Here is a 24,279-nt window from a genome sequence, read left to right on the forward strand (position 1 = left end):
TGTCTATGACGGAAGATGCTGGCTGAGCTGTTGCTTTGCCACAATAATAGTGTATACGTCAAAATGCAACGTCAAAATGCAACGTCAAAATGCATTACTATATATATATATATATATATATATATATTTATTTTTTTAATCTCAGTTCCTGCAGCTTATTAAGCAGCACAACTGTTCTCAACATTAATAAAAATATTTTTTTTCTTGAGCAACAAATAAGCAAATTTCTGAAGGATCATGTGACAATGAAGATTGGAGCAATGGCTGCTGAAAATTCAGTTTTTCCATCACAGGAAAAAAAATACATTTTAAAATATATTAAAATTGAGTGAACTATTCCTTTAAATGCAAATTACATGTATAATCAGGGCCTGAATTTCATTTTGGAAAATGGGGGGGAAATCCCCCCTTAGGTGATTCTTATGGGGGGGGATTTTTAATTTGAGGGGGGAGTTTAGACTTTTTTTTTAATTACATTTATCTCGCCTAAATGTATGCTTAGCCTACTCATTGCATTTTTACAATGGGGTCATTTTGTTCTTAAGAATTTACACAACTCAAGGAAGCTTGATTTCAATCTTTGAATTAAATTGAAAAAAGTAGCACAAATAAATACAATAGAATAAAGATATCAATAAAGAGAAATAAAGAGAAAAGTTTTTGCTTAGGTCTAAAACTAGTAGGCTATTCAGAAATACTACAGAGACTGAATAAAGTAGCCTAATCAAATGTAAAATAACACTGGGTAGTATTTTAGTCCTGACTAAATTAAATTCATAGGCTATTAATCCTGATTCCTTAAAATGAAAGCTATGTTTTGTTGTTTTGACAAACAAATTAATGACAGACACATATGGCTGCTGTCCCTTTAAGAGCTAGTGCACGGATCCTGTTTTCATTATACGGTCACGTGCGATTTATGCTTATTTAAGACATAACCGACTGTGTTTAGATTAGAGGATACTCTCCAAGACCGAAATTGACATCATTTTCTTATGTTTTTGACTGTTAAAGCGATTTATAATCCACGAAAAATAACTTTTGTTACCCGCGAGCTGTTTGTGAGGCTGCTTTACTCTATGTATGTGTGCAGAGAAAAAAGCATCTCTCAGACAGCGCGCAAGTACCGAAGAGTTTAAAATCGCGTGACTGTTTAAACTGGTGAGACTTGAAAAGACGTGCAAATGGTAAACTTTAGTTACTCGTGATGCAATGCTGGCCCGATCGACTCCCGAAACGCGAGAGTGTATTTCCGCCGCCTGCTGCGCGCTTAACGATTGCATTGTGCAACCCATTTTGAGAGACGCGAGATAGAAGACGCAGCGCCGCTGAATCACTCACGCTGTTTGTGAAATTGCGTCTCGCAGACAGTTTTAAAATGACTGATTTGATTTTCCATCTGCGTGGATTAATTTACTAATACAACCTGAACCTACATGCTAAAGTGAATCAATGTTTGCGGGAATTTCCCGCATTATAAATGGGAGACCTGCGGGAATGATAAAAAATATGCGCAATACCCGCAATCCCGCACCGAAATTCAAGCCCTGATAATATTCAATTTTAAGAACCTACATTTCTCCAGTAAGAAAAAAAATACATCCTGACATTTTAATGTGGCAAAAAAAGTGAAATTTTCAAAGAGAAATATCTAGCTGATGAAATATTTTAGAGAAAAGCACAGCTAGAATTTCAGATTTTTTTTTACTTTTCCCCCATGTTTTCCCATGATTGTAGGAACCCTTAATTACCCTTAATTTAAACTTTATGGGTGGAGAAAAAAGTGATGTACCATGAAAATCACACCCACACGAAACTCAAGCAAGTGATAAGTGAGTGTTGTTGTGTCATTTTGGGCTTGATGTCTCTGTGGGATATCTCTTCTCCATATTTCACATCATCACAAGCACATTGGTCTCAGGACCAGCCAGGGGAATACAGCTACCATATCTACTGTACTTACTGATAGAATGTGACCACTGCTACATTACCTAAACAAACTGTGTGTATTATTAGAGTGAGATTCCTTCATTAAATCATTCCCAGTGAATCTGTCACAGCAGGCTCTGTTTGGTAGCTCAACTAACTGTGTCCAGACTTTTCAAAGGAACATAAACAGACAAGCGCTATTATCCACACTGACGAGTCTGCTTCATCTTCATTTGAACCTTATTTAGTCCTATTTTATTTTGGTCTGTCAACTTATGTGTCAATCAGAGAGAGAAAACAAGCCTGCTGAAGTAGAACTAATAACTCCCAAAAAACATCCTCTACATTTGCTTTAAACACTCATAACATGACTATTGAGTGATTTAATCAGATACACATTTAAGGCAGAGAGACATGATGTTAGGAAACTGAAGCACTAAACCGAGTCTTCATTGCTCGAATGAAACGCTCATTTAAGTCAAAACTGAGGTTGGGCGATATAGCTAAAATATCTTTAAGCATTTTGGAGATATTCAAAGCGTTTTATTTTCAACTATCATTGAGACCAAACAGCTATTTATGTTCAATATGTTTAATGCAAGATGTAAAACATAATTAAAATCCTGTCAAAAATGATCAAGATGACAGATGACCCCACATAGATTTTCACTAAATGAAAAAGAACAATATTTAACCATTTTCATTTACTGGCATATAAACCAATATAAGTAGCACGTACCTACGTATTTTTCCTAAAACATTTTCCTAAAATATACACCGCTCAAAGTTTGATCAAAAGTTTCTTATGCTCACCAAGACTGCATTTATTTGATCAAAAACACAGAAAAAAAGTAACAATGTGAAATATAATTACAATTTAAAATACGTTCCACAAAACAAATGACCTTGGACAGCCTGGATGATTCCACTGGTGTTACGGCCCATATCCCTCAGGGCTTCTTTGAGAAGCAGAGTAATTAAGGAGCAGTAATTAACAGCTTCAGACTAACAGGCCTGATCTCCCCCCGCGGGACAGCGGACGAGGGCAGGAGAGGATATGAGTGACGCAACTGACCGTTTATGATGACCTTCTTTGAAAACTAGTTGCTTTAGTGACAGAAGACACTTCTTACCCAGTAGTTAAAGAAGTGAAGTGCAACTGACCAGTAAAAGACACTAATGACTTTTAATAATGACATGGAAAGAGCAGGCAGTCTTAAGAGTCAGCACTCACAGGATAATGATGCAGATCAGTCAGTCATTCGTGGACCAGTGACCATCTCTAATGACAGTTTGGTGGTTCACAACTTACACTGCACTTCAGCCAACATGAAAATATAAGCAAAGGACGACATCACTGATACGAACAGTTCTAAACTGACTGTTATTTCCAAGAAGTCATATGTGATTACTGCATAAAATGACTTAACAAAATGCTTTTGATTGAGAATGAATGATTAATTAATTATTCAGACCCCATTTGTGAACAAGTTTGACAAATTCACTAAAAAAATAACTGACTGAAATGAGCAATTTGCTCGCAAATGGAAGATTGTTGTATCATTGCGAAGCAAGTTTTATACTAAACAGGAGCAACAGCCTATCTAGCAGATATATCTTCAGTAGAGCGTGAAACATTTAAATGAATATTCACTATATAAAATACAATGACTTTACCACGATCAAAATTGTACCTTGATTTTTTCAGATACCACTATTTCACTGATACTTTTTGGTTGACCGGGTCTATGGGAAGCCTGGAATGTTTGCTATCAGGGTTCTCAAAGGGATCTTACCATTAAGAATACAAAAACAAAACAAAACAAAAAACATATTTTTTATGTTTTCAGAACTCCCTCAAAAAATAGCCTGGTAAAAAACCTGTTTCACACTTCATTTCACTGATTCTCCACGGCTAAAGGTAATGGCACCAGTTCAACTACTTGATGGGTGACTGCAAGATGTTGGATTAAAAAGCCTGGACTGTAAGGCAGCAATAAATCAGTATTCCCGAGAGCTGCCCATTGAAATGACCCTCATGCCTGGACCCTGATTAAAAACATCGTAGTAGATTCACTGTCTGAAAATCTTGTTTCATGCTTAGTTTGTCTAATTAAACTCCACACACAGATTATGATAATGAGAATATTCAGAAAAGAAAAACTCAACTTCATATCTAAAAAAGTCTGTTTGTCTGTCCTGTTCTCCCTCAAACAGTGAATGACATTAGTGCAGTCTAAACATGTTCTTCACTAAATGCCATACATAAACTAGAGGCTTATCCACCTCCATCTAAGGTCATTTTGCCTTTGTGTTTATATCATCCTGTGAGTCACTGCAAACATACCATCTACATCAACCCTGGATCTGCCAATCAGGGCCAGACCAACAGAAAAGCAGCCAATACAGATAAGAGCAGCCGTATTATTCCTCCCTTATGGTATAATGGGAAGATTTGCTATTTTGCTCTCTGGATCCTGCGGAAGGCTGTGAGAACCAGGAGGGGATAATCCCTCCGAAAAACCTCTCAGCATGAGAAATCCTATGCACATAAATACAAAGATTCACAGATGTAACCAATACAAACTACATGCAATCTCTTTAATGTAGTATCCCTTTGTTAACCCAAACGGCAAGGAGTAACAGCAGGATACTACAGCAGAGATAACAGAAGATAACTGGAATTGGATTACTTTTGATTGACCGTGACCTCTGAAGTTCAATAAGAGCATCAGTGAAAAAGCTAAATGCGCAAGGAAAGGGTCAGGGAAAAGTCAGAAATTGATTTGCAATAGTTACAAAAAGTAAATACATGGTCACATAAATATTTAATTGAAATATGAATTGATAAATTATAAACATAATGTTTTATGATTTATAAATTAATGTTTAAATTATTCTAAATATTAATGAATAAATTACAAAATATATATTTTTAACAAATCTATTCAATGGTTTCTAACTCTGAACGACAAAATAATGTTAAGATTTATAAAGAATCATACTACTGTTCAAAAGTTTGGGGTCAGTTTGGGGATTCTTTATCTAAGAACAATTATTCAGTAAGATACATTAAATTAAAGTATTTACATTATATACATTATATTAAAGTAAAGACATTTATAATGTTACAAAAGATGACATCACAACTGTATGACAATAAAAAGAAATTGCGCACCAAACCAGCCTATTAGAATGATTTCTGAAGGATCATGTGACACTGAAGAATGGAGTCATGGCTGCTGAAAATTCAGTTTTGTCATCACAGGAATAAATAACATTTAAAATATGTGACCCTGGATCACAAAACCAGTCTTATGTTGCACGGGTATATTTGTGGCAATAGCCAACAATACATTGTATGGGTCAAAATTATAGATTTTTCTTTTATGCTAAAAATCATTAGGATATTAAGTAAAGATCATGTTCCATGAAGATATTTTGTAAATTTCCCACCTTAATTATATAAAACATTTATTTTTGTGAATGGATGCAGCACTATCGCCAATAGAAATGGACAACTTAAAAGGCGAATTTCTCAATTTTTTCTCAATATTTTTCTGTACCCTCAGATTCCAGATTTTCAATAGTTGTATCTCGGCCAAATATTGTCCTATCCTAACAAACCATACATCAATGGAAAGATTATGATTTCAGATTTCAGATGATGTATAAATCTCAATAAAAAAATAATAATAATAAAAAAAAAATTACACATAAGACTGGTTTTGTGGTCCAGGGTCACATATATTAAAATAAAATAACAGCTATTTAAAATTGTAATACAGTTTAACAATGTAATTTTTTTATTTGTGATCAAATAGTCTAAATGCAGCCTTGGTGAGCATAAGATATTTCTTTCAAAAACCCTAAACTTTTGAATAATATATAAGATAAAGATTTATATAACACTCATTAGTAACAACTATATGAAATCTCTTCGGGTCACGTGACATGTATTTGTGTGTCAGCTTTTTCCAGATGAATATATGCACGTTACTTCTAGCAAAGGCCAATATTCAAATACCTACAACCCTCTTAGAATTATGAATGGTATGAGTGCAGTAGACAAATACAGACTTCAGGTCATGTATTTCAGTCTGTGATGGTTAAACATCTAAAGATGAAACCAAAAGGTTGTAGGTATGAACCCTGCAATTTTTATTTAGCTTTCCACAGACCCTTTGGCACTTCCCTGGACCACAGGTGGAAAACCCCTTGGCTAATTGACAAAATGTCTGAGCCTTCACATTACCTTTGCTTTCCCGGTGCTCTGCAGGATGTGCACCAGGGCGCAGGCCATCTCTTCTTTGTTCTTGACGCTGATGACCGGCTCCAGCACAGAGCAGAGCAGCATGTAGTTGTTGGTGGTGTACTCCGCAAACTCTTTGTAGAGCTCCATGGGCAAGATGTTCATGCTTTGGTACCGGGCCTTGATGCGGACCATAGGACCAGCTGTTTTCCCTTTACCTGGATTGGGTTGGCTAACCGGGTACCATTTCTCAACCAGCTGCCTGCTCGTGACAGTCACCGCTGGAATGCTCACCAGCCCAACATAGTTATTCTTGTCCTTTTTCTTCTTCTTGTCAGAGTCTCTATATAGATGGACAGTGATGTTCTGGATCGTAGGGAGGTTATTGAACTCAAAGTGTTCACCCCAGAAGACATTATCCGTCTTCAGTTTGCAGGTTGTACGGGCATAGAGGCCGTCGTCCAGGCAGAGCTCGCAGAAGTACTTTTTCTTGGCCGGAAGGTCTTTTGCTTCGATGATCCACAGCCGCAGTGTATTCTCAACCCGCCGACTGTTGTCCTAGAGACAGAAGGGCATTGTGAGGTTAGTGGACAGTTAGGCTGCCTTGCCAAGGCTGTAGCGGATTATTACCGCATCAGTGTGGCATCTAACAGGGTCAGTGATTTAGAGATGACGTGCTTTTCGGCTCAGTGATTAAATACCCTCTGCTTCAGATCACCCACCCTTGGCTGGGAATTAAAAGGCCCTTTATTTTAGATCACTTCATGTCCTTCCCATAAAGATAGCAGGATGGTGCTGTAAATACTGTGTGACATCACTCAGCAGTTAATGTCATTCACTGGCCTTTTTAATAGAATAGTCTTTCCAGTGTGAAGTCATGTGGTTTAATATACGAGGGACGGCCATAAAGTTGACCTGCATCGTGCTGTATAAGTGTAAGCTTTTGTTGTAATATAATAGAGGTTAACTTATAGATATCCCTCCATCCTCTTATAACATAGGAGGCAATGGAGGATGAGATCAGAATAAAACTAAATGTCACAGTTATTTCTGAGGCCACAGACCATCGTGAATCACTAAACTGAAAAGACTAAAGCTCTCGTTCACCAGCGGCATGCAGTAATTATTGTCCCTTACCCTCTAGCCATTGCACAGTGTCCCACCCACAATTAGTGATGTCATGCAGAAGCATTTATATCTGAGGTGAAACGTTACCGCTGATGGAAATTGTAATACTGTTTGGGCAATTTAGCCTAATCCTAAACACTTCTAAACACATTTATCATTATCTGTGGAGATTTTATTTCCTGTTCATCGTTCTAGGTTTCTGTAATTTAAAAATTATAAATCTGGTGGGCCGCAGTCTACAGCGGGTTAGTGTTGTAAATATAAATTAGAAATCACAACCCTCAAAATGAATGAGTTTGGCTTAGTTCACACAAAATTACTCCAATTTCAGTCTGTTCACCATACAAATCTATCATATGGCTTCAGAAGACTAGTTGTATGGACAAATTTATGGGCCACTACTGGGCCAAAAATTTTGTGATTATATATCAATATGACTATAACATTTTTTTATATTAAACAAAATAGGAAATATTACTATTGAAATATTTGACTATGAAATAAATCAAGTATATATATATATATATATATATATATAAAAAAAATAAAATAAATCAAGCTATTATTCTGGCAGAAAACAACAGGGCTCTTAAAGCTTTTATTTTGTTGACAACAGCCAGTTCATAAGCACTTCTCATTACAAGTTTGTGAAGATGGTTGTAGCATGTTGCATTCCCAAATGCACCTTATCAACCACTCAAACTTAGAGCCGATGCAGCGATGAGTTTATTTGGAGCAGCATTAACTGTGAACCGATCTGCTCTGATAAACTAACAAACTTGTAAAAGAACACAGTGCCGCGTTTCACTGTGAAACATACATTTACTTAATTAAATCGCAGCCTTTTATAATCGCACTGAGCCATATCACAGTTTTCAGTTTTGTTTCGATTAATCCTGCAGCCCTAGGCTGGATAACGATTCTTCAAAATTGCCAAACAGCATGAAGCTGAGTAAATAATGACACAATTTCCATTTTTGAGTGAACTAACCCTTTAAGGCCTGACTGATTAAGTGCTCTATAACATCAGTTGATTGTACTGAGGGCACTGGGCATTGTGTAGGGCTCGAGTGCTCATGGATATTCCCACACAAATAAACACCCACTACGGCAATTGATTTTGCATCTCAGTATTGAGGTGCTCCATTGTGTGCCCTCATCACAGATAATGAACTAATTAGGCAGACAGAAATGCGCCTCTGCCGCAGCAGCTAATGCCTAAGCTATGATCATCTCCACACTACAACAGCATCAACATCTGTCTGAAAGCATCATCTGTTCACTGCAAAGCTCTCTAAAGCCTGGCTCTGGTGTTCACCTCAGAAACCCACTGAGTAATTAAAATGTAAGACTGAACGATGGGGAGACATTAAACACATCCTCAGGCAAGCTGTGAAGAAGGCAAAATATAACTCGAAGTTTGCGCTTGAATTTCCCCCCAATCTAATTAATCATTAATTTGCTTAATCAGTGATTGGTGAAATGAGCTATCGTATGTTTTTTTTTTTTTTTGCCATGTTCAAAGCAGCCATATGTTTTGCAGTTTCTCTTCTGAGTCTCATGTGCTTATATCAAAGAGAGAGAAAGAAACTGCCCTGAATTTCATCACTCTTACAGATACAGAAACATTATTTGATTTGACTTCTTTCTTTACATTGAGTTGCATTTTTTTCACTTAAAATCAGAGCATCTGCATTAAGTATGATATTTGCCTTATGCTGATACACAAGTGGTGGTGCAGTTAGGCGAGTTTACCTTATTAGGGTGGATGGCTCGTCGCAGGTTCTCCATCCATTTGTCTCTCTCTGCAGACGAACGACAAGAAAAGCACTTGCTACCTGTGGAGGTGCTCACCTGGAAAAAAGGGGCTATTACTTGTCAGCTTACTGCAGAAATCTCATGGCTTCCAGCTTGCTTGCAACAAAAGCAAACCTGTGCCATGCTTTAATGTCATGTGAAAAGAAACAAAATGCAAAACTGAACTACATTAACTGACTGATATTCTCAGCATTTAAAAACAGAGTTAAGAAAGCTGGATATAGACAATCACACAAGTGTAACAAGGCATCACAAGCTATGAAAGAAGTAAAATAGAAAGCTTGTGAATTTAATAAAAATTTAATTAATAAAATTAAAAATACACAGGTATTTTAAAATCGATGCTGGGACCATTTCATTAAAATTACGATTAATTGGAAATCAATATTTTTTACCAAGTCCAAGATTACTTTTTTGCTGGAAACTTGTCCGGGGTGCGTTTCCAAAAGCCAGTATATGGTCGCAGGGTATGTCCTTACCAATAAAAGGAACTTGGGATCATAGTTGGCTAACAATGCTTTTGGGAAACATACCCCTGGCATGATTAGGAAACATTGTCTTATGAATGACGATATACAGTAATGTTAAATTTAAATGAACGTAGTAAGGGTCATGAGAGATCGCATCAGTGAATTAGTTTGTGTATTATATAAAGTGAGTGAAAGAGGCGTCTATACCTCGAAGCAGTAATCTTGGCCGAGGATGGAGCTGTGCACTGGTTTAATGAAGACCTCCTCCTCCATGCTGAGGTCCAGAGCTTCTACTGCACTGCTGGGACTGAGCAAAGACTCGTGAGAGCGCGACTCCTTCAGCCTGGGCATCAGATGAGACCTGAGACAGAAACACACACCAACCAGTGACACAGGTGTCTCGCTCAAGCTTTTCAATTATCTTGAAAACAACACAGATAATCTAATGGGTTTATGGCAACTGCCTGCAAATCAAGTGTTATTAGCAGGTGTAATAAGAAAACAGGCACCCTTACAAAGACATACAGTGGGCAGTTGCATAAACTGCCTGGACTAGTCTTAAAAGTTAGTCATGTAATTTTTTTCTTCAAGACTGACTGCTCATAACTTTTTAAAGTCAGTTACATAAAAAGGTAGATTGGTATAATTTGACTTGGAAAAGTAAGACTGATTAAACTAGTTCTTAACATATGTTTATGCAACTGGCCCCAGGACACAGCAGATATGGGGGTCAAAGAATAATAGATGTTTGAGTCTCACAATGTAGTTTAAGTCTCGAAAGTGTGAAGACAACAGCAATAATATAGAGAATGTTCTATCGTCTCACTCCTATTTCATTGGAATTAAATCTTACGATTTTGCAATACAAATTACGATCAACATCACACCTTATACTTTACCCTAACATGTACAGTATGATAAGTAAATTGCAACTAACTTGCATAAGCTCAAACTTTTTAACAATAAACAGAAATCAAACAGCCACACACTTTAAAAAAGACAATAATCTAATGAAACAAAAACAAACAAACAAACAAACAAACAAACAAACAAACAAACACAATGATTAAAATGTGTCATAAAAATACAAAACATGGTACAATTGAAAAGCTCATTTTTTTCAGTATATACATATATTAAGAATAAATATATTTTTCTGTTGAATAATAAAGCATATTTTAAACAGATTTTGGCTAAAAATAAGCTTAAAGTAGATACATAGTTATTTTCTTTTGTGAAAAAAAAAATGTGAACGACAAGGTCAGAAAAAAAGAAAAAAAAGAAATCAACATTGAGTCCTTAAAACATGCTCTACATATTATGAGACATATATAATGCATAAAGGCATTAATTACTCATCAAGGCATATAAATGAACACAGGCATGTGTTGTTTGAGCAGTGTTTCTATGCTTTGATCACTACAGGTGTCATTAACTGAGCTGTCGGTTAGTGTTAACGCTCACAGAAACTGATTAGTGCTCTGACAAGATAATTAGTGCCTTATTCAAACAGCTAATTACCTCCTAATAATCTAAAACAGAGTTTATAAAATCTCAGCCATACTTTTCAATATCTGTTAAGGCACGAAGACAAAAGTCCGAAAATAACATACCAGATCATAAAGTTGTGAGTGCTTGCATGCAGGTGTGAAGGATGAAGCCATTTAAAATGCCAATACCACTCGTGTCACATCAATTCAACACGTTCCGCATCCATAATAAACAGTGATGGGAGACAGAAAGCATATCATTGGAAAATCCAACATGTTTACCGCTGTAATTAGAGTGGGAGATCTCATCTGATGAAGCCTGTGTTGGTCTGAACTGACGTTAATTAGTGCTTGCTACAAAGCAGATCTGATCTGGGAACAGTTCCACTACTCAGCCCTTCATGTCAGCCAGAGAGAGATGTGCACAGAACACTCTTCATCTTCTGATCTCCAAGGAATACTTCACACCAAAATGAAAATTCTGTCATTATTTACATACCCCCATGTTGTTGTGCAGCATACCCCCTAAAAATTGGGTTGCTGTGCTTCTGGCTGTGATGAATGTTTAGTATAGGTTCAGAAGGTTTCAGAATTCAGACGAATTTGCTTTTCTAGCTGTGTTTAGTATGAATTTGTGGCAACTGGAGATACTGTTGGAAAGTTTTTGTATAATACTTTATTATTAATTTATTTTGGGGCATAATATTATTTACATAAATTGTTTTATTAATTATATTTGTATAATATATTTTATTATATAATTATTTAAATATAGTATTTACTTACTGTATTTGTTGTATAAATATGATTTACACACTATAAAGTGTATATACGTTATAAGTAAGAATCTTATTCAAATAGATAACTTATGAGTGATTTCAAGGCTTTTTCTGTGTTTTCGTGACTCATTAAAAATAACCAGCATTTGATTGTGAATCGGTCATCACAGCTTGCTCTTCTATGTTTTTGCATGCAGGAAAAATTAGCATGTGCTCCATACTTCTATACTTCTCCTGTATGAAAAAAAAGAGCAGCTCGGACAATCTGTTTAACATCTCATTTTGTGTTTAAAAAAGAAAAAGAAAAAATAATATAGAATTAGAATGAAATGAGGGTGAATGAATGACAATTTTCATTTTTGAGTGCTCTTTCCTTTTCAATCAGTTCAGTGTATATTAACTAACACACATGGGCGATGTATGATCTCTTCACAAAGGTGATGCTGATGGTAGATGTCAATTTCTTGACAGAAACCCATATTTCCCCCACATAGAGAGACAAATAACCCTGATAGGAAGCAACCCATATATCTCTCCATAAACAATCATCATCAACTGTTTGTCGCTGTGTGTTTCTCATAAATTATTTACAGTTCTCTATTACCCTGAACCCTTTCTTTACCTCCCTTCCCCCTCTCCTTTATTTTAATTTCCTTGTTTCTTCCACTCTCTTTCTTCCACAAAGATCTTCAGAGGTAAGATTATACTCCCGAGACCAGCCTTGTCTCTTAACCACTGAGGCTTCAGAGAGCAAAACGTGTGTGTGTGTACAAACTGTTTTATTTCTGATTGGCTGAGGTGAAATGAAGCAGAGGACTCTGAGAGTAATTGGAGCAAAGGGGATTTTGGGATTGATCCGTGCTTGAAGCGGCGTTGAAGAGAAAGAGTATCAAACTAGCAGTCCAAACGACAGGTTGAGTTCCAGAATGGGGAGAAACCAACATCAATTTTCCTGACTAGGAAACATTGATGGGATGACACTGACAGGAAGTACTGGGGATAGCTGTCAAAAAGCTTAGGTGAAAGGATGTTTGAAAGAAATAGCAGATGAGGGTTCATCTGAACAATTGTCAATCACTTAGTTACTGGATATGAAACTTTCAACATCAAAAGAATGTTCTGTAAAGATGAGCTTCTGGTTTCTGAATGAAAAAGACAGTTTTCTTGATTAGGACTTAATATCAGCTCTTCAAGACCGTGTCCTGAGAGAAAAAGGGATCAGGACTGAAAATACCCCAGAAGCTCTTTTTTTGGTTAGCAAGTTTGGGAGGAGATCAAGTGCCATAGAAACAAAGAGAGAGCAGTTCAGCACTTTCCATGGGCTAAAGTTGATCCTTCTTTTTCTCAGATGATAAAAATAAATAATGCATGCTTTCTAGGTAAAATGAAACAATAATTCAACTCCTGGGTATGAAGGGCTATGCTAGTTCTCTAAGTACAGTGTAAAAAAAAAATATTGTAAGTTTAACTTAAAGTAACCTGGTTGCTTCATACGATGAAGGAGATTGGTTCAATCAACAGAAACTCAAAATATTATGTTATCTGAACCATAAAAATTATCTAAGTTGATTTGACAAAAAAAGAAAAAAAAAGTGATAAATCATGAAAATATTTTTTTACATTGTAGAAATTAATAATTGATTACAGAACAGTCTGTTCAATGACAAATTAAAATTACCCACCAGTCAGGGTAGAGTCCATATTTAATATGATGCAAAATGAAAATGAGACTGAGAGGGATAGATGTAGAGCTTTCAGTAGGTTGTATTGTTTTGTACCTTGCCCATAACCTTCTAAAAAACATTTTTAAAAACCTTCCAAAAACATGGTTTATATATTTTTTTATAAAACTTAAAACTGAAGTGTGTACTTTGCAGCACTAGTAGTACCAAACAGAATTTTAAAAATAATGACAAATACAATTCAAGCATACCCTCTTTCATTTATTTATAGATTAAAAATAGCCACACAGCATTGGTTGAGCAAATGTTGACACGTCCACTTTAGGCATTTACTAACCAAAAGTAACTTTGCAACTACATGTCAACTAACTTTCATTATTAGAGTATTAATAGACTGTCCGATTAATATCTGCCAACACTGTCTGTTGTGGAGCATCAAAATAAATTCTACAGACTATAAATAACTTGGCAAAGAACATGCCAACTTATTGTACTAACCCTAAACTAACAGTCTAACCACTGATTGCAATTCTGTTCAGTGCCACTTTTAGTACGGAAAGTACACACCGTACCCTTTAAGAGGAGTATCATTTTTATCCGTGCCAATTTAAATATGGCATCTACCCTAAAAACAGCAAGACAAAGCAAAATAGGTTTAGCAAATTATGTGATTGGTTAGATTCATGCCTGCATGCATGGATGTCATGCGTTATGCATGAAACTACATAAAACCACATTATTACTGCTATCCCGAGTTCTTATAAATAATCATATCAAATCTTATAAATAATGCTTTTTAAGGACACCCAAGAAATGGACCTTATAATAGTACTAATATGATGTGACAGCACATTCTGGATCATCTAAATATTGCCACTGGGCAAATCAGATCTCAGAGAGAAGTGCATTCTGGGAGTTAGAGGTGAGCCTAAGAGAGGAAAAGGACATGTTCAGACAAGAGGATCGTGCCGAGGTGTACCCTGTGTGGAATGTGTGTGTGTTTACTCGTCCTTGGGTGTCTATGTGTCGAAATACAACTGATTTAAAGGCAAGTGAAACTAATAAAGAGATGGATGTAGGACACCAACACATGGAAACACACCCACTACACCACAAGGAGTGTGTCTCTAGAAGGTTAAGCGTCACATCAGTCTAGCAGAATGAATGTTAATGTCAGCATTGGAGGCAATGAACGACACCGTATGAATGATAATATATTCGCTGTGTGTGTGTGAAAGAGAGAATGTATTTTATCCTGTTAGTGTGATGTTAGTGCGCTCAGTGATGTGGTGTGCATGCTTAATGGCATGTGTTACAAGTTCTTTCATGTTATGCATCTCCTACCAATGAAAGGGACCGTGTGTGTGTTTTCGAGGTGGGGAGGTATTAACGCAAAAACTGAACCGTGAACAGCTCACCTCCAATATAGCCTACTTATCACCTCAAACAGAGCAGCACACATATCCAGTCTGCTGAGAAGCGACTGAACTGTCTGTCCCTAAAAAAAGAATAATTTTCATTACATTTTGCCATGTTTCCTTTCTCATTTACCTATTTTATTCCCCACATTTACCCAGAATCCCCTTCTTCCCAAATGGATTCATCCCCTGCGCACACACTTCCTGTCTTCACAGTGCTCTGTATATCTCTGTCTCTGTAAATATTTCAGACACTGCACCAGATATAAGTCACACTTCACCCTCTATCCCTCCTTTTCTGTTCTTCTTTTCCACTCAGACTGCTTCATTTTTTGTTCCTGGAACAAATCTTCCAAAAAAAAAAAAAAAAAAATCAATGAAATAAACCAAAGATGTTTCAGTCTGAAAATAAACATGAAAAAACTCATGATAGATAAATATAAAGACATATTGCAAATGGCTCTTTTAATTTCTGTGACAGCACATAAGAGTGAGAAAGGACAAAAAGAGAGAGATTCTCTATAAATACATGTTTTGAACTGAGAGACTGATAGAAGAAACGAAGATTACATGCTCTCAGTGCTACAGACTTAAACTATATTTGTAACAATAGGTATCAGAATGCTAAGGAATTTATTGATTTTGGTTTCTTGATGGTTTTATTAACACTTTTTTTTGAGGAAGACATGATTACCCAACGATGATATCATTTTGACACTGAAAACAATGATTTAACAAAATAACGTTTTTGTAACAGCAGCATAAATTCAACACATAATAGGCTTAAACTATATAGTGAAGAACAATTAAACACGATTAAATGCATATTTTCTAAATTTAAACATTTTCTCCAAGAAGCATCAGTGGATAATATTCCTGCACCGTTCTGTCTGGTACGTAAGCAGACAACAGACAGAACAGACTATGCGATTAAAATCTGAATCCAAATCAGGGAGAGAAACATAGCAACCCATGGCTAAACAACAAAAACACTCAATGAGGTCACTCAGCAATACCATACACAAAATCAGTATGTAGCTTTTTATAAAAGAGAAAACCAGGAGAGAGCCACTTGTCTTGTTCTCTAAATTTGACAAAGGATTTATAGCCCATGAGGCAAAAAGATGGCAATCCGCTGTCATCTTCTCAGTGAGTGTGTGAAAAGAGTTCACACTCTGACCAGTCATGTAAGATCTCCTGCTTTCGGCTGAACACTAGATTCAGAAGACTAACGCATTTGTCAAATTAGAGACTGTCTGTGATGTCAAGTCACTTAACATCTTGATGGTTCTACACAATGAAACAAAATCAATAATAAATCTAAAACAATCCTTCCATCAATAAATAATATATATATCAAAAATATATCAAATGTGTTTTCAACAATATTAATTACTGCACATGTGCATTAAACAAAACTATTTAGCTAGCAGTGATGCCCTGATATTACAAAATCAAATTAAAAATAATAATAAGCTGCTTATTATGGCTGATTACCGATAATTGGCCAATATAACAATGTTACAAATATATAAAATATCAATATTATACATTAACATTATTTTGTCTAAATATATAACCAAAAAAAATATATAATGCATTTAGGCATCACACTATTATAATGTAAAGTGTTTATGAAGATTATCCTGAGGTTATCAATTTTAAAAATAGGGGAAATAAGTATGAATTGATACAGTTAAAACAATCTCTAGCATTGGCTGATAACCTTTATAGCACTGATATATTGTGCATATATCTTAGGTTCATGTTTGCCATATAATCCTTGATTATATCTTAGTATAGTATATCTTACAATTCTGTCATGACAACTCTCGGAGTGTTTGGCATGATAATGGGTATGACAATGTTGTGTTTTGGTCTTGGGGGAATAGATCCGCTACGCTGCTGCTTTTATTGCTACTGCTACTGTAGGTTATTGCTGCTGCTGCAGGGCAAGTACGGGACTTGCTACTGCCAATTCATACACGTCACGCTGCTGTGAGCAAGTAAGACATGCTGCTGCTGCTGTACAATATATAGTGCACATCAATTACCCATAGCAGATCTATACAGGTGGAGCTGGGGAAGGTGAAGGGTTTCTGAAAGCACGCTGCACTGCTAAGGAAAATGCTACCCAAGTATTGGAAGGTTGAGCAGCGATGTCATTGGCTACTGATACGGCAGGAACCAATAAGCTGTGCCCTATAGATAACGACGTGATTATGAACAGGTTAAATGACATATTAGCCTATGCCATCGAGAGTTTCATAACAGAACATTGTATTTCTCTACACTGACTCCACAGTAGATAAGTTGGGTGGGCTTTACTGTTGTTGAATTAGTTGAAACCTTAGGGCTAGTTTTGTAGACACTAAAAACAGAAGCTAAGCTAATCCATCTATAAAGCCCAGTTGATCCACTGAAGACATATTAAGAAAATCCACTAAAGATCCATCTCTAATTGCAAGAATGATGGTGAATTTACATTTGTACTGTTCAGGGATGCAGAAGAAATGTATTACATTTGCTACAACCCTGAAAAAATTAACTTTAGCACATTTCCATCCATCAATAAATTCTTCACCCCCTGCACTCATCGTACTGTCACGGTGACCTATAGCAAGGATAGAACCACTTACTGCAAAATACAGTTCACAAATCAAAGCAACCTTGAACCTGGACATGAAAGAAACGGGAGGAGAAAGAAAAACAGGAAGATGTGCAGGGACATGCTCCCAAACACACAGGCCATCACAGCTCTTATACACACTGCTTGATACACACAATTCAGCCTTTCAGAGTGCACATCACAGGCTCTTTTCAAATGCATGGAGTGTGGGTGTATGAAGCTCACATTGAAATGAAAAGTTAAGGTCACCAGCACACAAACACATTTAGCAGGGTGGCTGGAGACTGAAATGGGATCATACAAACACACATGTAAACGTCTCTACACTCACTATGAAGACATTTCTCTGGTCTGATAGACCAATAAGTTATGTGAGGTCACTGCTAACAGTGACAATACAGCTTACAGACTGACAACTGTTACTGACTGGGTCAGAGATGGCATTAGGGTCGTCGATGTAACAGATTTGTCGGTGTACAGTGGTGAGTAATTAATAAACTATAATAGAGTATGTGGTAGGGTATGCTGCAATTTTTCTGAGTGCTAACGACTAAAAAAAGCTATTGTTCACAATACAGCATTTCTGGAATAAAATTTAGAAAAAAAAGGTCAAATAAAATAGCAAATAAATAAATAAATAAAAACAACAGTGTATGCAATAATATAAATTTTGATGTTTATTCTACTAAAAACAAAACAAATGTAATACATTTATTTTTTTATCAAGCTTTGAAACCTCGAAGTCCAAAGAAATCCAACAGAACAAAAACTTCACATTCACAGTTCAGCATCAGCCATGTCATCTGATGAAAAAACCAAGATACATCAGAAGTAACTGGTTTGATGCAGCTTTCATTACACTGAATACATTAAAAACAGCCTTTAATCATTGCATATACTGCTATGGCCAAAATCACTGTCGATTAATGCAGTATATGATTAATCATGCAGCCTGAGGCTTTGCTGTCATCACTCTTCCCATTTAGAGCAAGCGAGAGAGAGAGAGAGAGAGAGAGAGAGAGAGAGAGAGAGAGAGAGAGAGAGAGAGAGATCACTGTACTATAGGCTCTTCCGTTGCTTGGGTTTGGCGAATGGACAGCAACTTTGAAAAGGTGAATGTTTCCATGGCAACTAGCCGACAGGTACAATTTTAGCCCCCAAAAAAGGCACTGGAAATCATCACATTTAGCAAAGATGAAAAAAGAACATTTGATAAATCTATTCCGTTTATAGCTATCATTTGGACAGTTCATACATCGTTAAGCAGCAAATCTGTTCAATAGACAGTTGAACACTGACCCTAAACAACAAGGACAGCGAAAGGACACTGGAGAGCAATATTCACATTAGTGGTTCATCAATATGGTTTTCATTGATTCATTCCAAAACTATCACATTGGGTTCCCCCAACCTTTAATACTTTGCTGTCTAAAATAGTTTGAGGTCAGAGACAGACAATAAAGAGAGAAAAACAACAAAGACATTGTTAATATTTTTAAAAGCTTTCTTTGTCAATTATAACTCGCTGAATGGGGATGGAATGACATGCACGCACGCATATGAGTGTTTGTTGTACTGTATAGTACATCTCAATGAAAGTGAAAGCAATGCAAGTAATGCAAGCATGTCCACGTCCCCACGTGAAGAATGCACAATTCGCATTAGAGTAAATGACAGCGGCAAAACGATATTACAGTTTGATAAGGAAGATATTGCAGATTTCAAATTTTTCTTTATCGAACATAAGCAGTTTATAAAGATGCTCTTTCTAAAGAAGCAAAAACGTAACTCTTTCCTAGTCACCCGTTAAAGTGCACTTTAAAACACATTTTACGCTTAAAAAACAAGGCTACTTTTTTTTATAAAACCAGGCGAACAAAGGTGACTATATACGAAAACAAAAATAAAGCTGTTAAAATTAGCTATATAAACCTCCAAATATTTAATTTTATAAAACATGATCACAATGGACATCACTATTAAATGTCAGCTGAAATGAGTGTTCAAAACAAGCTTAGATCTGAAGCATGAAGAATAGATAGATTCACTTACACTGAATGCGAGGAAACCCCGCTCGATCAATCCGTTCTATTGCCAAGTACTGCCATGTCTGTGCATTTCTCTGATTCCGATCTGAATTCGCGCTTGGCTTCATGGACTGTTGAAGGGTATTCTGTGGGATCTTTGGCTTTTGTGCCGTGTGCTGGAGAGGGAACTTCCCATGGGATAACTGATAACACACCTCCTCACTCACACGCCCCATTTAAACAGATAGCGCTCCCTTTCCCACATCAAACTCCATAACATTTGAACTTTCCATTGTAATGTTTTCATGCCTCTTTCATTGGCCGTAGTTTAACATTTTCTAGATTAAATCAGTCATTAACAGCGTTCAGTTGTTATATCCCAAATGATGTAGTTGATTAATTAGCTACAGTATGATTTATTAGCTATAAATATGCACACAAATTACATGTTGATAATGATCTATACATGCAGTAATCAGCTGGAAAACACTTTTTTGTGTATTTTTGATTGTGTCATAGATTTGTGATAGAAAGTAAAAGGAAGGGGGCAGGACATAAAAACATTCTCTGATCTATTTTTGTGTGCCTAGCAAGAAAGGACATGACATCAAGACTAAAATATGCGGAACAAGAGGTGGGGAATCACCGCAAGACAAAATAATGTTAGAGGGAGTCAAAAGGTCATCCAAACGTGCACTATAAGGCGCTCACACACACTTACAAACAGATCAACCGGTACTAGTTATGTATTAGTTTCATAACTATCAGGTGTTTCAGTTTGCACAAACACAATAGCCCAGGGGTATTCAATCTTTTTTAAGCCAAGGAACCCTTGGTGGAAAACAGAGCAGAGCAAATATTTACATATTTTGCATTGATGCAACACCATTAAAATAACGGTGAGGCATTTGCACATTTTAATGTGGGATGGAGTGTAAAAGTGGAGTGTCAAATTTTTTTGCATAGTTGAAATTACCTTTGTATCTTATTATGCATCTTATTTGTGTATGTATGTATTCTTTGGATTTTTCACAATTATTTTGAGATCAAACAATCATTGGCGGATCCTCTGGAGTAACACCGTAGACCCCCATTGAACACCCCTGCAACAGACCAATGTTTCCATCAGGATTTTGAATGACTAGGTAGTGGAAAAACTAACCACCCTATCATTTTATTTTTAGTCCATTTCATAAGTGAAAGAGGGAGGATATGATTCAGCTTTAATGCAAACGCTTTACACACAATTTCCTGCCCTTGCATCTAACATTAACACATGGGCCAAATGGACAATTTCACAGTTATATCATGGCAGAGAAACATAGGCGATGGATGCCAGCCTCTCCATATGCATATAAAAAGGAAATAAAGATGCAGTTGGTGCCAGGATGGAAAACAGAGTGAGGGACGCTGGGAAAATTCAACATAATGACAGACTGAGGGAAGACATGCCATTCTCAAGAGAAATGGGCTAAATGTGCTAAACAGCAAACAAATTAGCCTTGGCCTGAACAAATCCGGTCTGTATAAAGCAATATCACACACATACACACACGCCTTTGTCTTATCACAAGCAAACAGTTGAGCCTTTGGTGTTTACTGGGCATCTGGTTAAAGGCTAACCCAAAGGTTGTTATGGGCTAGCCACTTCCTTGTTTCAAACACACACACACACACACACACACACACACATACACACACACACACACACACACACACACACACACACACACACACACACACAGACAGAGACACAGACACAGACACACACACACACACACACACACACACACACACACACACACACACACACACACACACACGCTCAATGACTTGCCAAGCTAAAAGAGATTATGGAACATAAATCTATGACACTGGTCTTCATTTTTTGCTTCATACAACTACACAAACTGGAAAATCCTCTTAGTGTCTCATTTACATCTAAAATAACTATATAAAGAATCACTTATCTGATTATAGCTGTCTCCTTTTTTACATTTGCATGTTAATGTTAAGTTAAAATAATAAAACCTGACTGTAGTTGGAATAGATATGTTGAAATTAAAGTGTCACTATTTTCTCTTGTTGATGTGAATCATTCAAGTGTGTGCATGCATAAATGTGTTTGCATGCAGTGTCAAATTAATGCGAAATCGAACAAGGCTATTTTTTCACTCTTAAGCAATTTGTTTCTTTTCTAAAACACTTTTCTCTGAAATATACTTTTTCAATGGATGAAAACAAAGAACATGCACAAACATGCAACCTTGGAAAGGAAACATTCCAGGCAAGCTCTTTCATGCCCATGAAAACATACAAATTAGAGAGAGAGAGAGAGAGAGAGAGAGAGAGAGAGAGAGAGAGAGAGAGAGAGAGAGAGAGAGAGAGAGAGAGAGAGAGAGAGAGAGAGAGAGAGAGAGAGAGAGAGAGAGAGAGAGAGAGAGAGAGAGAGGGGGGAAGCAGAAAAAAGCAGGATGTGGTGAGGTGAGGTTGAAGCATAAAGTCCTCAATGACCTTCAAAAAGAACATGAATTATTGAGAGAACAGACATGACAACGAGGTGGACAACTTTTTTCATCCATCCTGCTTTTTTGAATGAAGACAGAAGAGTGGCTTCTGTAGAGGCCCATATATTGATATACATTGTTTGTGAGGGCCATCAGCTGATACAATGTGCACAGTGTCTGTTCATTTACTGTGTTTGACACCAGAACGCTGATGAACTGCAGCGTGAAGAAAATACATGAGGGTCATTGAGTGATCAGATATTAGTGAGCGAGATTATCTTTTGCAATGAAGATATGGTGACATTTACTGTTGCTACTGTTGATAACTACCGTATAACAATAAAGATATAGTTCTAAAAATCATTCTAAATTTATAAAAATAGAAGAGTCCTCACCACAACTATAATGATAACGGCACAGTGAAACGATATCATAAGAATCACTTTCAGAATGATTTTAATTCCAGCTGCTGAACGATAAAAACATTGACAGCCAATCAGATTCAATCCTGCTATAAAAAGCTTACAGCAAACAAAATTGCAGCACATGCCAAAATAGTTATCATTATAGTTATGTTCTTGGTGTGAATGGGCCTTTAGAGTGCAAATAGCTGTGCATTGTGGCCAGTGTCATTTCACTGCAAATATGAACTCTTTTTTTCCTCTACATGCAGCAAAGTTATTGCTTTGGTATAAATTATTTATTTTTTTGCCATGCCAATAAAACACATTAAACTGAAACAGATTAAGAAATAAAAAGAGATACCGGTCCAATTGTACAGCATGCTTCATTTCTCTGTATTTGTCTCCTCTCTCTCTCTCTTTCATATGTGCGATTTAAAAGTTACATAACCATAGTCGGCCACCCTGCCCAAGCCAGGCCACTAACTACGCCGTCCGTCCATCTATTCATCTCTCATCCCTCACTCCCCCTCCCTTTTCTATCCATCCATCCCTCTATCTACCTGCCAGGCAAAGCCGCTTACCCACACTCTAGGCCAAAAGAGAAGATAACATGAGAAAACACACGTATACACACATACACATGCCCATACACATGCTGGGACAGACATACAGGACAATACATGCAATGACATCCATTCTCAGGGGTGCGAGTGATTGGTTTATTGACGAACTAGAGTGAATATTCCACTGGAAGCTGGTCGTTTGTGGCATGAGTTCCTGTGACAGCACTGTAAGTGGATCTCAACTGATGGGTCAAAAAATGGGTCACAGGTCTGTTCATAGACAGCAGGGAAAGACAATGATGCTAAATGCATATAATAATGTGCACCTAACCATATAATTGTGCATAGTTAGGGTAGCCAAATAAATAAGCATATAGACATTTAAAAAGAAAGAGGAAACGCCTCCCATATCTGTTGTTGTTTTTGTTGTTGATGTTTTGGCACAAAATATTCATCTGCCACTTTGTAGACACTAGCCAAATTACACATTTGCCAACATAGACAGATTGTGACACATTTTGGTAGCACTTTACTTAAAGCCTCTATGTATAATTCATTATAAAGGTATTCATAATGTACATTATAATGCATTACACCTTTTCATAAATAATTGTAACTAACCAAAGTTGAAATGCATTATAAAATTTGCAGATTCCTTGTTACATTGTTGCTGAAACTGGTTGTTTGTCATGTTTTAATGAATTATACTTTCTAAAGGCATAACATAAGTATTGGATGTGACCATACAATGCATTATAAGGTGCATCACAAAGCAAAATTAATGCATTAAAAATACTTTTATAATACTTTATAATAAAGACTTTGACTATTTTCTATTCAGTCTGTTTAATGTTAATCATTTTGAATATTGATGTGCCAATACATTTTATGGTAATATTAATAAATGTTATGTTTCTGTCCAGGAGTGATAAACATCTTCAGCACAGTGTTGGGTCACCACTTGATGTCCATTGGAATATCTAGGTCTCAGAAAAAAACATTGGAGAAGCAGCACTGCTCTACACTCACAGCACAAACATATTTTATTCATGTCGCCACTTAAAGGGACAAGACACAATGTGAATGGACTGTGACAATCTGCCAGTTACTGTCAGCACATCACAAATAAATCGGCAAATGTGTTTCTTGGACTGTCCCTATGAAAAAGCTGCAGATAAATGCA

General features: G+C 36.5%; 1 protein-coding gene across 8 annotated transcripts in view; it reads right to left on the bottom strand.

Annotated features, from left to right (window-relative positions):
- Window positions 1–24,279, bottom strand: part of dab2ipb (DAB2 interacting protein b) — a 176,207-nt gene that overhangs the window by 33,107 nt on the left and 118,821 nt on the right. For 7 of the 8 annotated variants that reach the window (XM_081367111.1, XM_081367115.1, XM_081367114.1 and 4 more), the window contains 3 exons: window positions 9,805–9,958; window positions 9,065–9,163; window positions 6,185–6,739 (listed from right to left, as the gene is read on the bottom strand). In XM_081367111.1, coding sequence (XP_081223237.1) covers window positions 6,185–6,739; window positions 9,065–9,163; window positions 9,805–9,958 — 808 coding nt within the window. Of the gene's footprint in view, window positions 1–6,184; window positions 6,740–9,064; window positions 9,164–9,804; window positions 9,959–19,647; window positions 19,776–24,279 lie in introns of those variants that run through there. The other variant, XM_081367116.1, reaches the window with a different exon arrangement.

Source organism: Scardinius erythrophthalmus, assembly GCF_964197995.2.
Source record: "Scardinius erythrophthalmus genome assembly, chromosome: 5".
NCBI classification, from domain to species: domain Eukaryota; kingdom Metazoa; phylum Chordata; class Actinopteri; order Cypriniformes; family Leuciscidae; genus Scardinius; species Scardinius erythrophthalmus.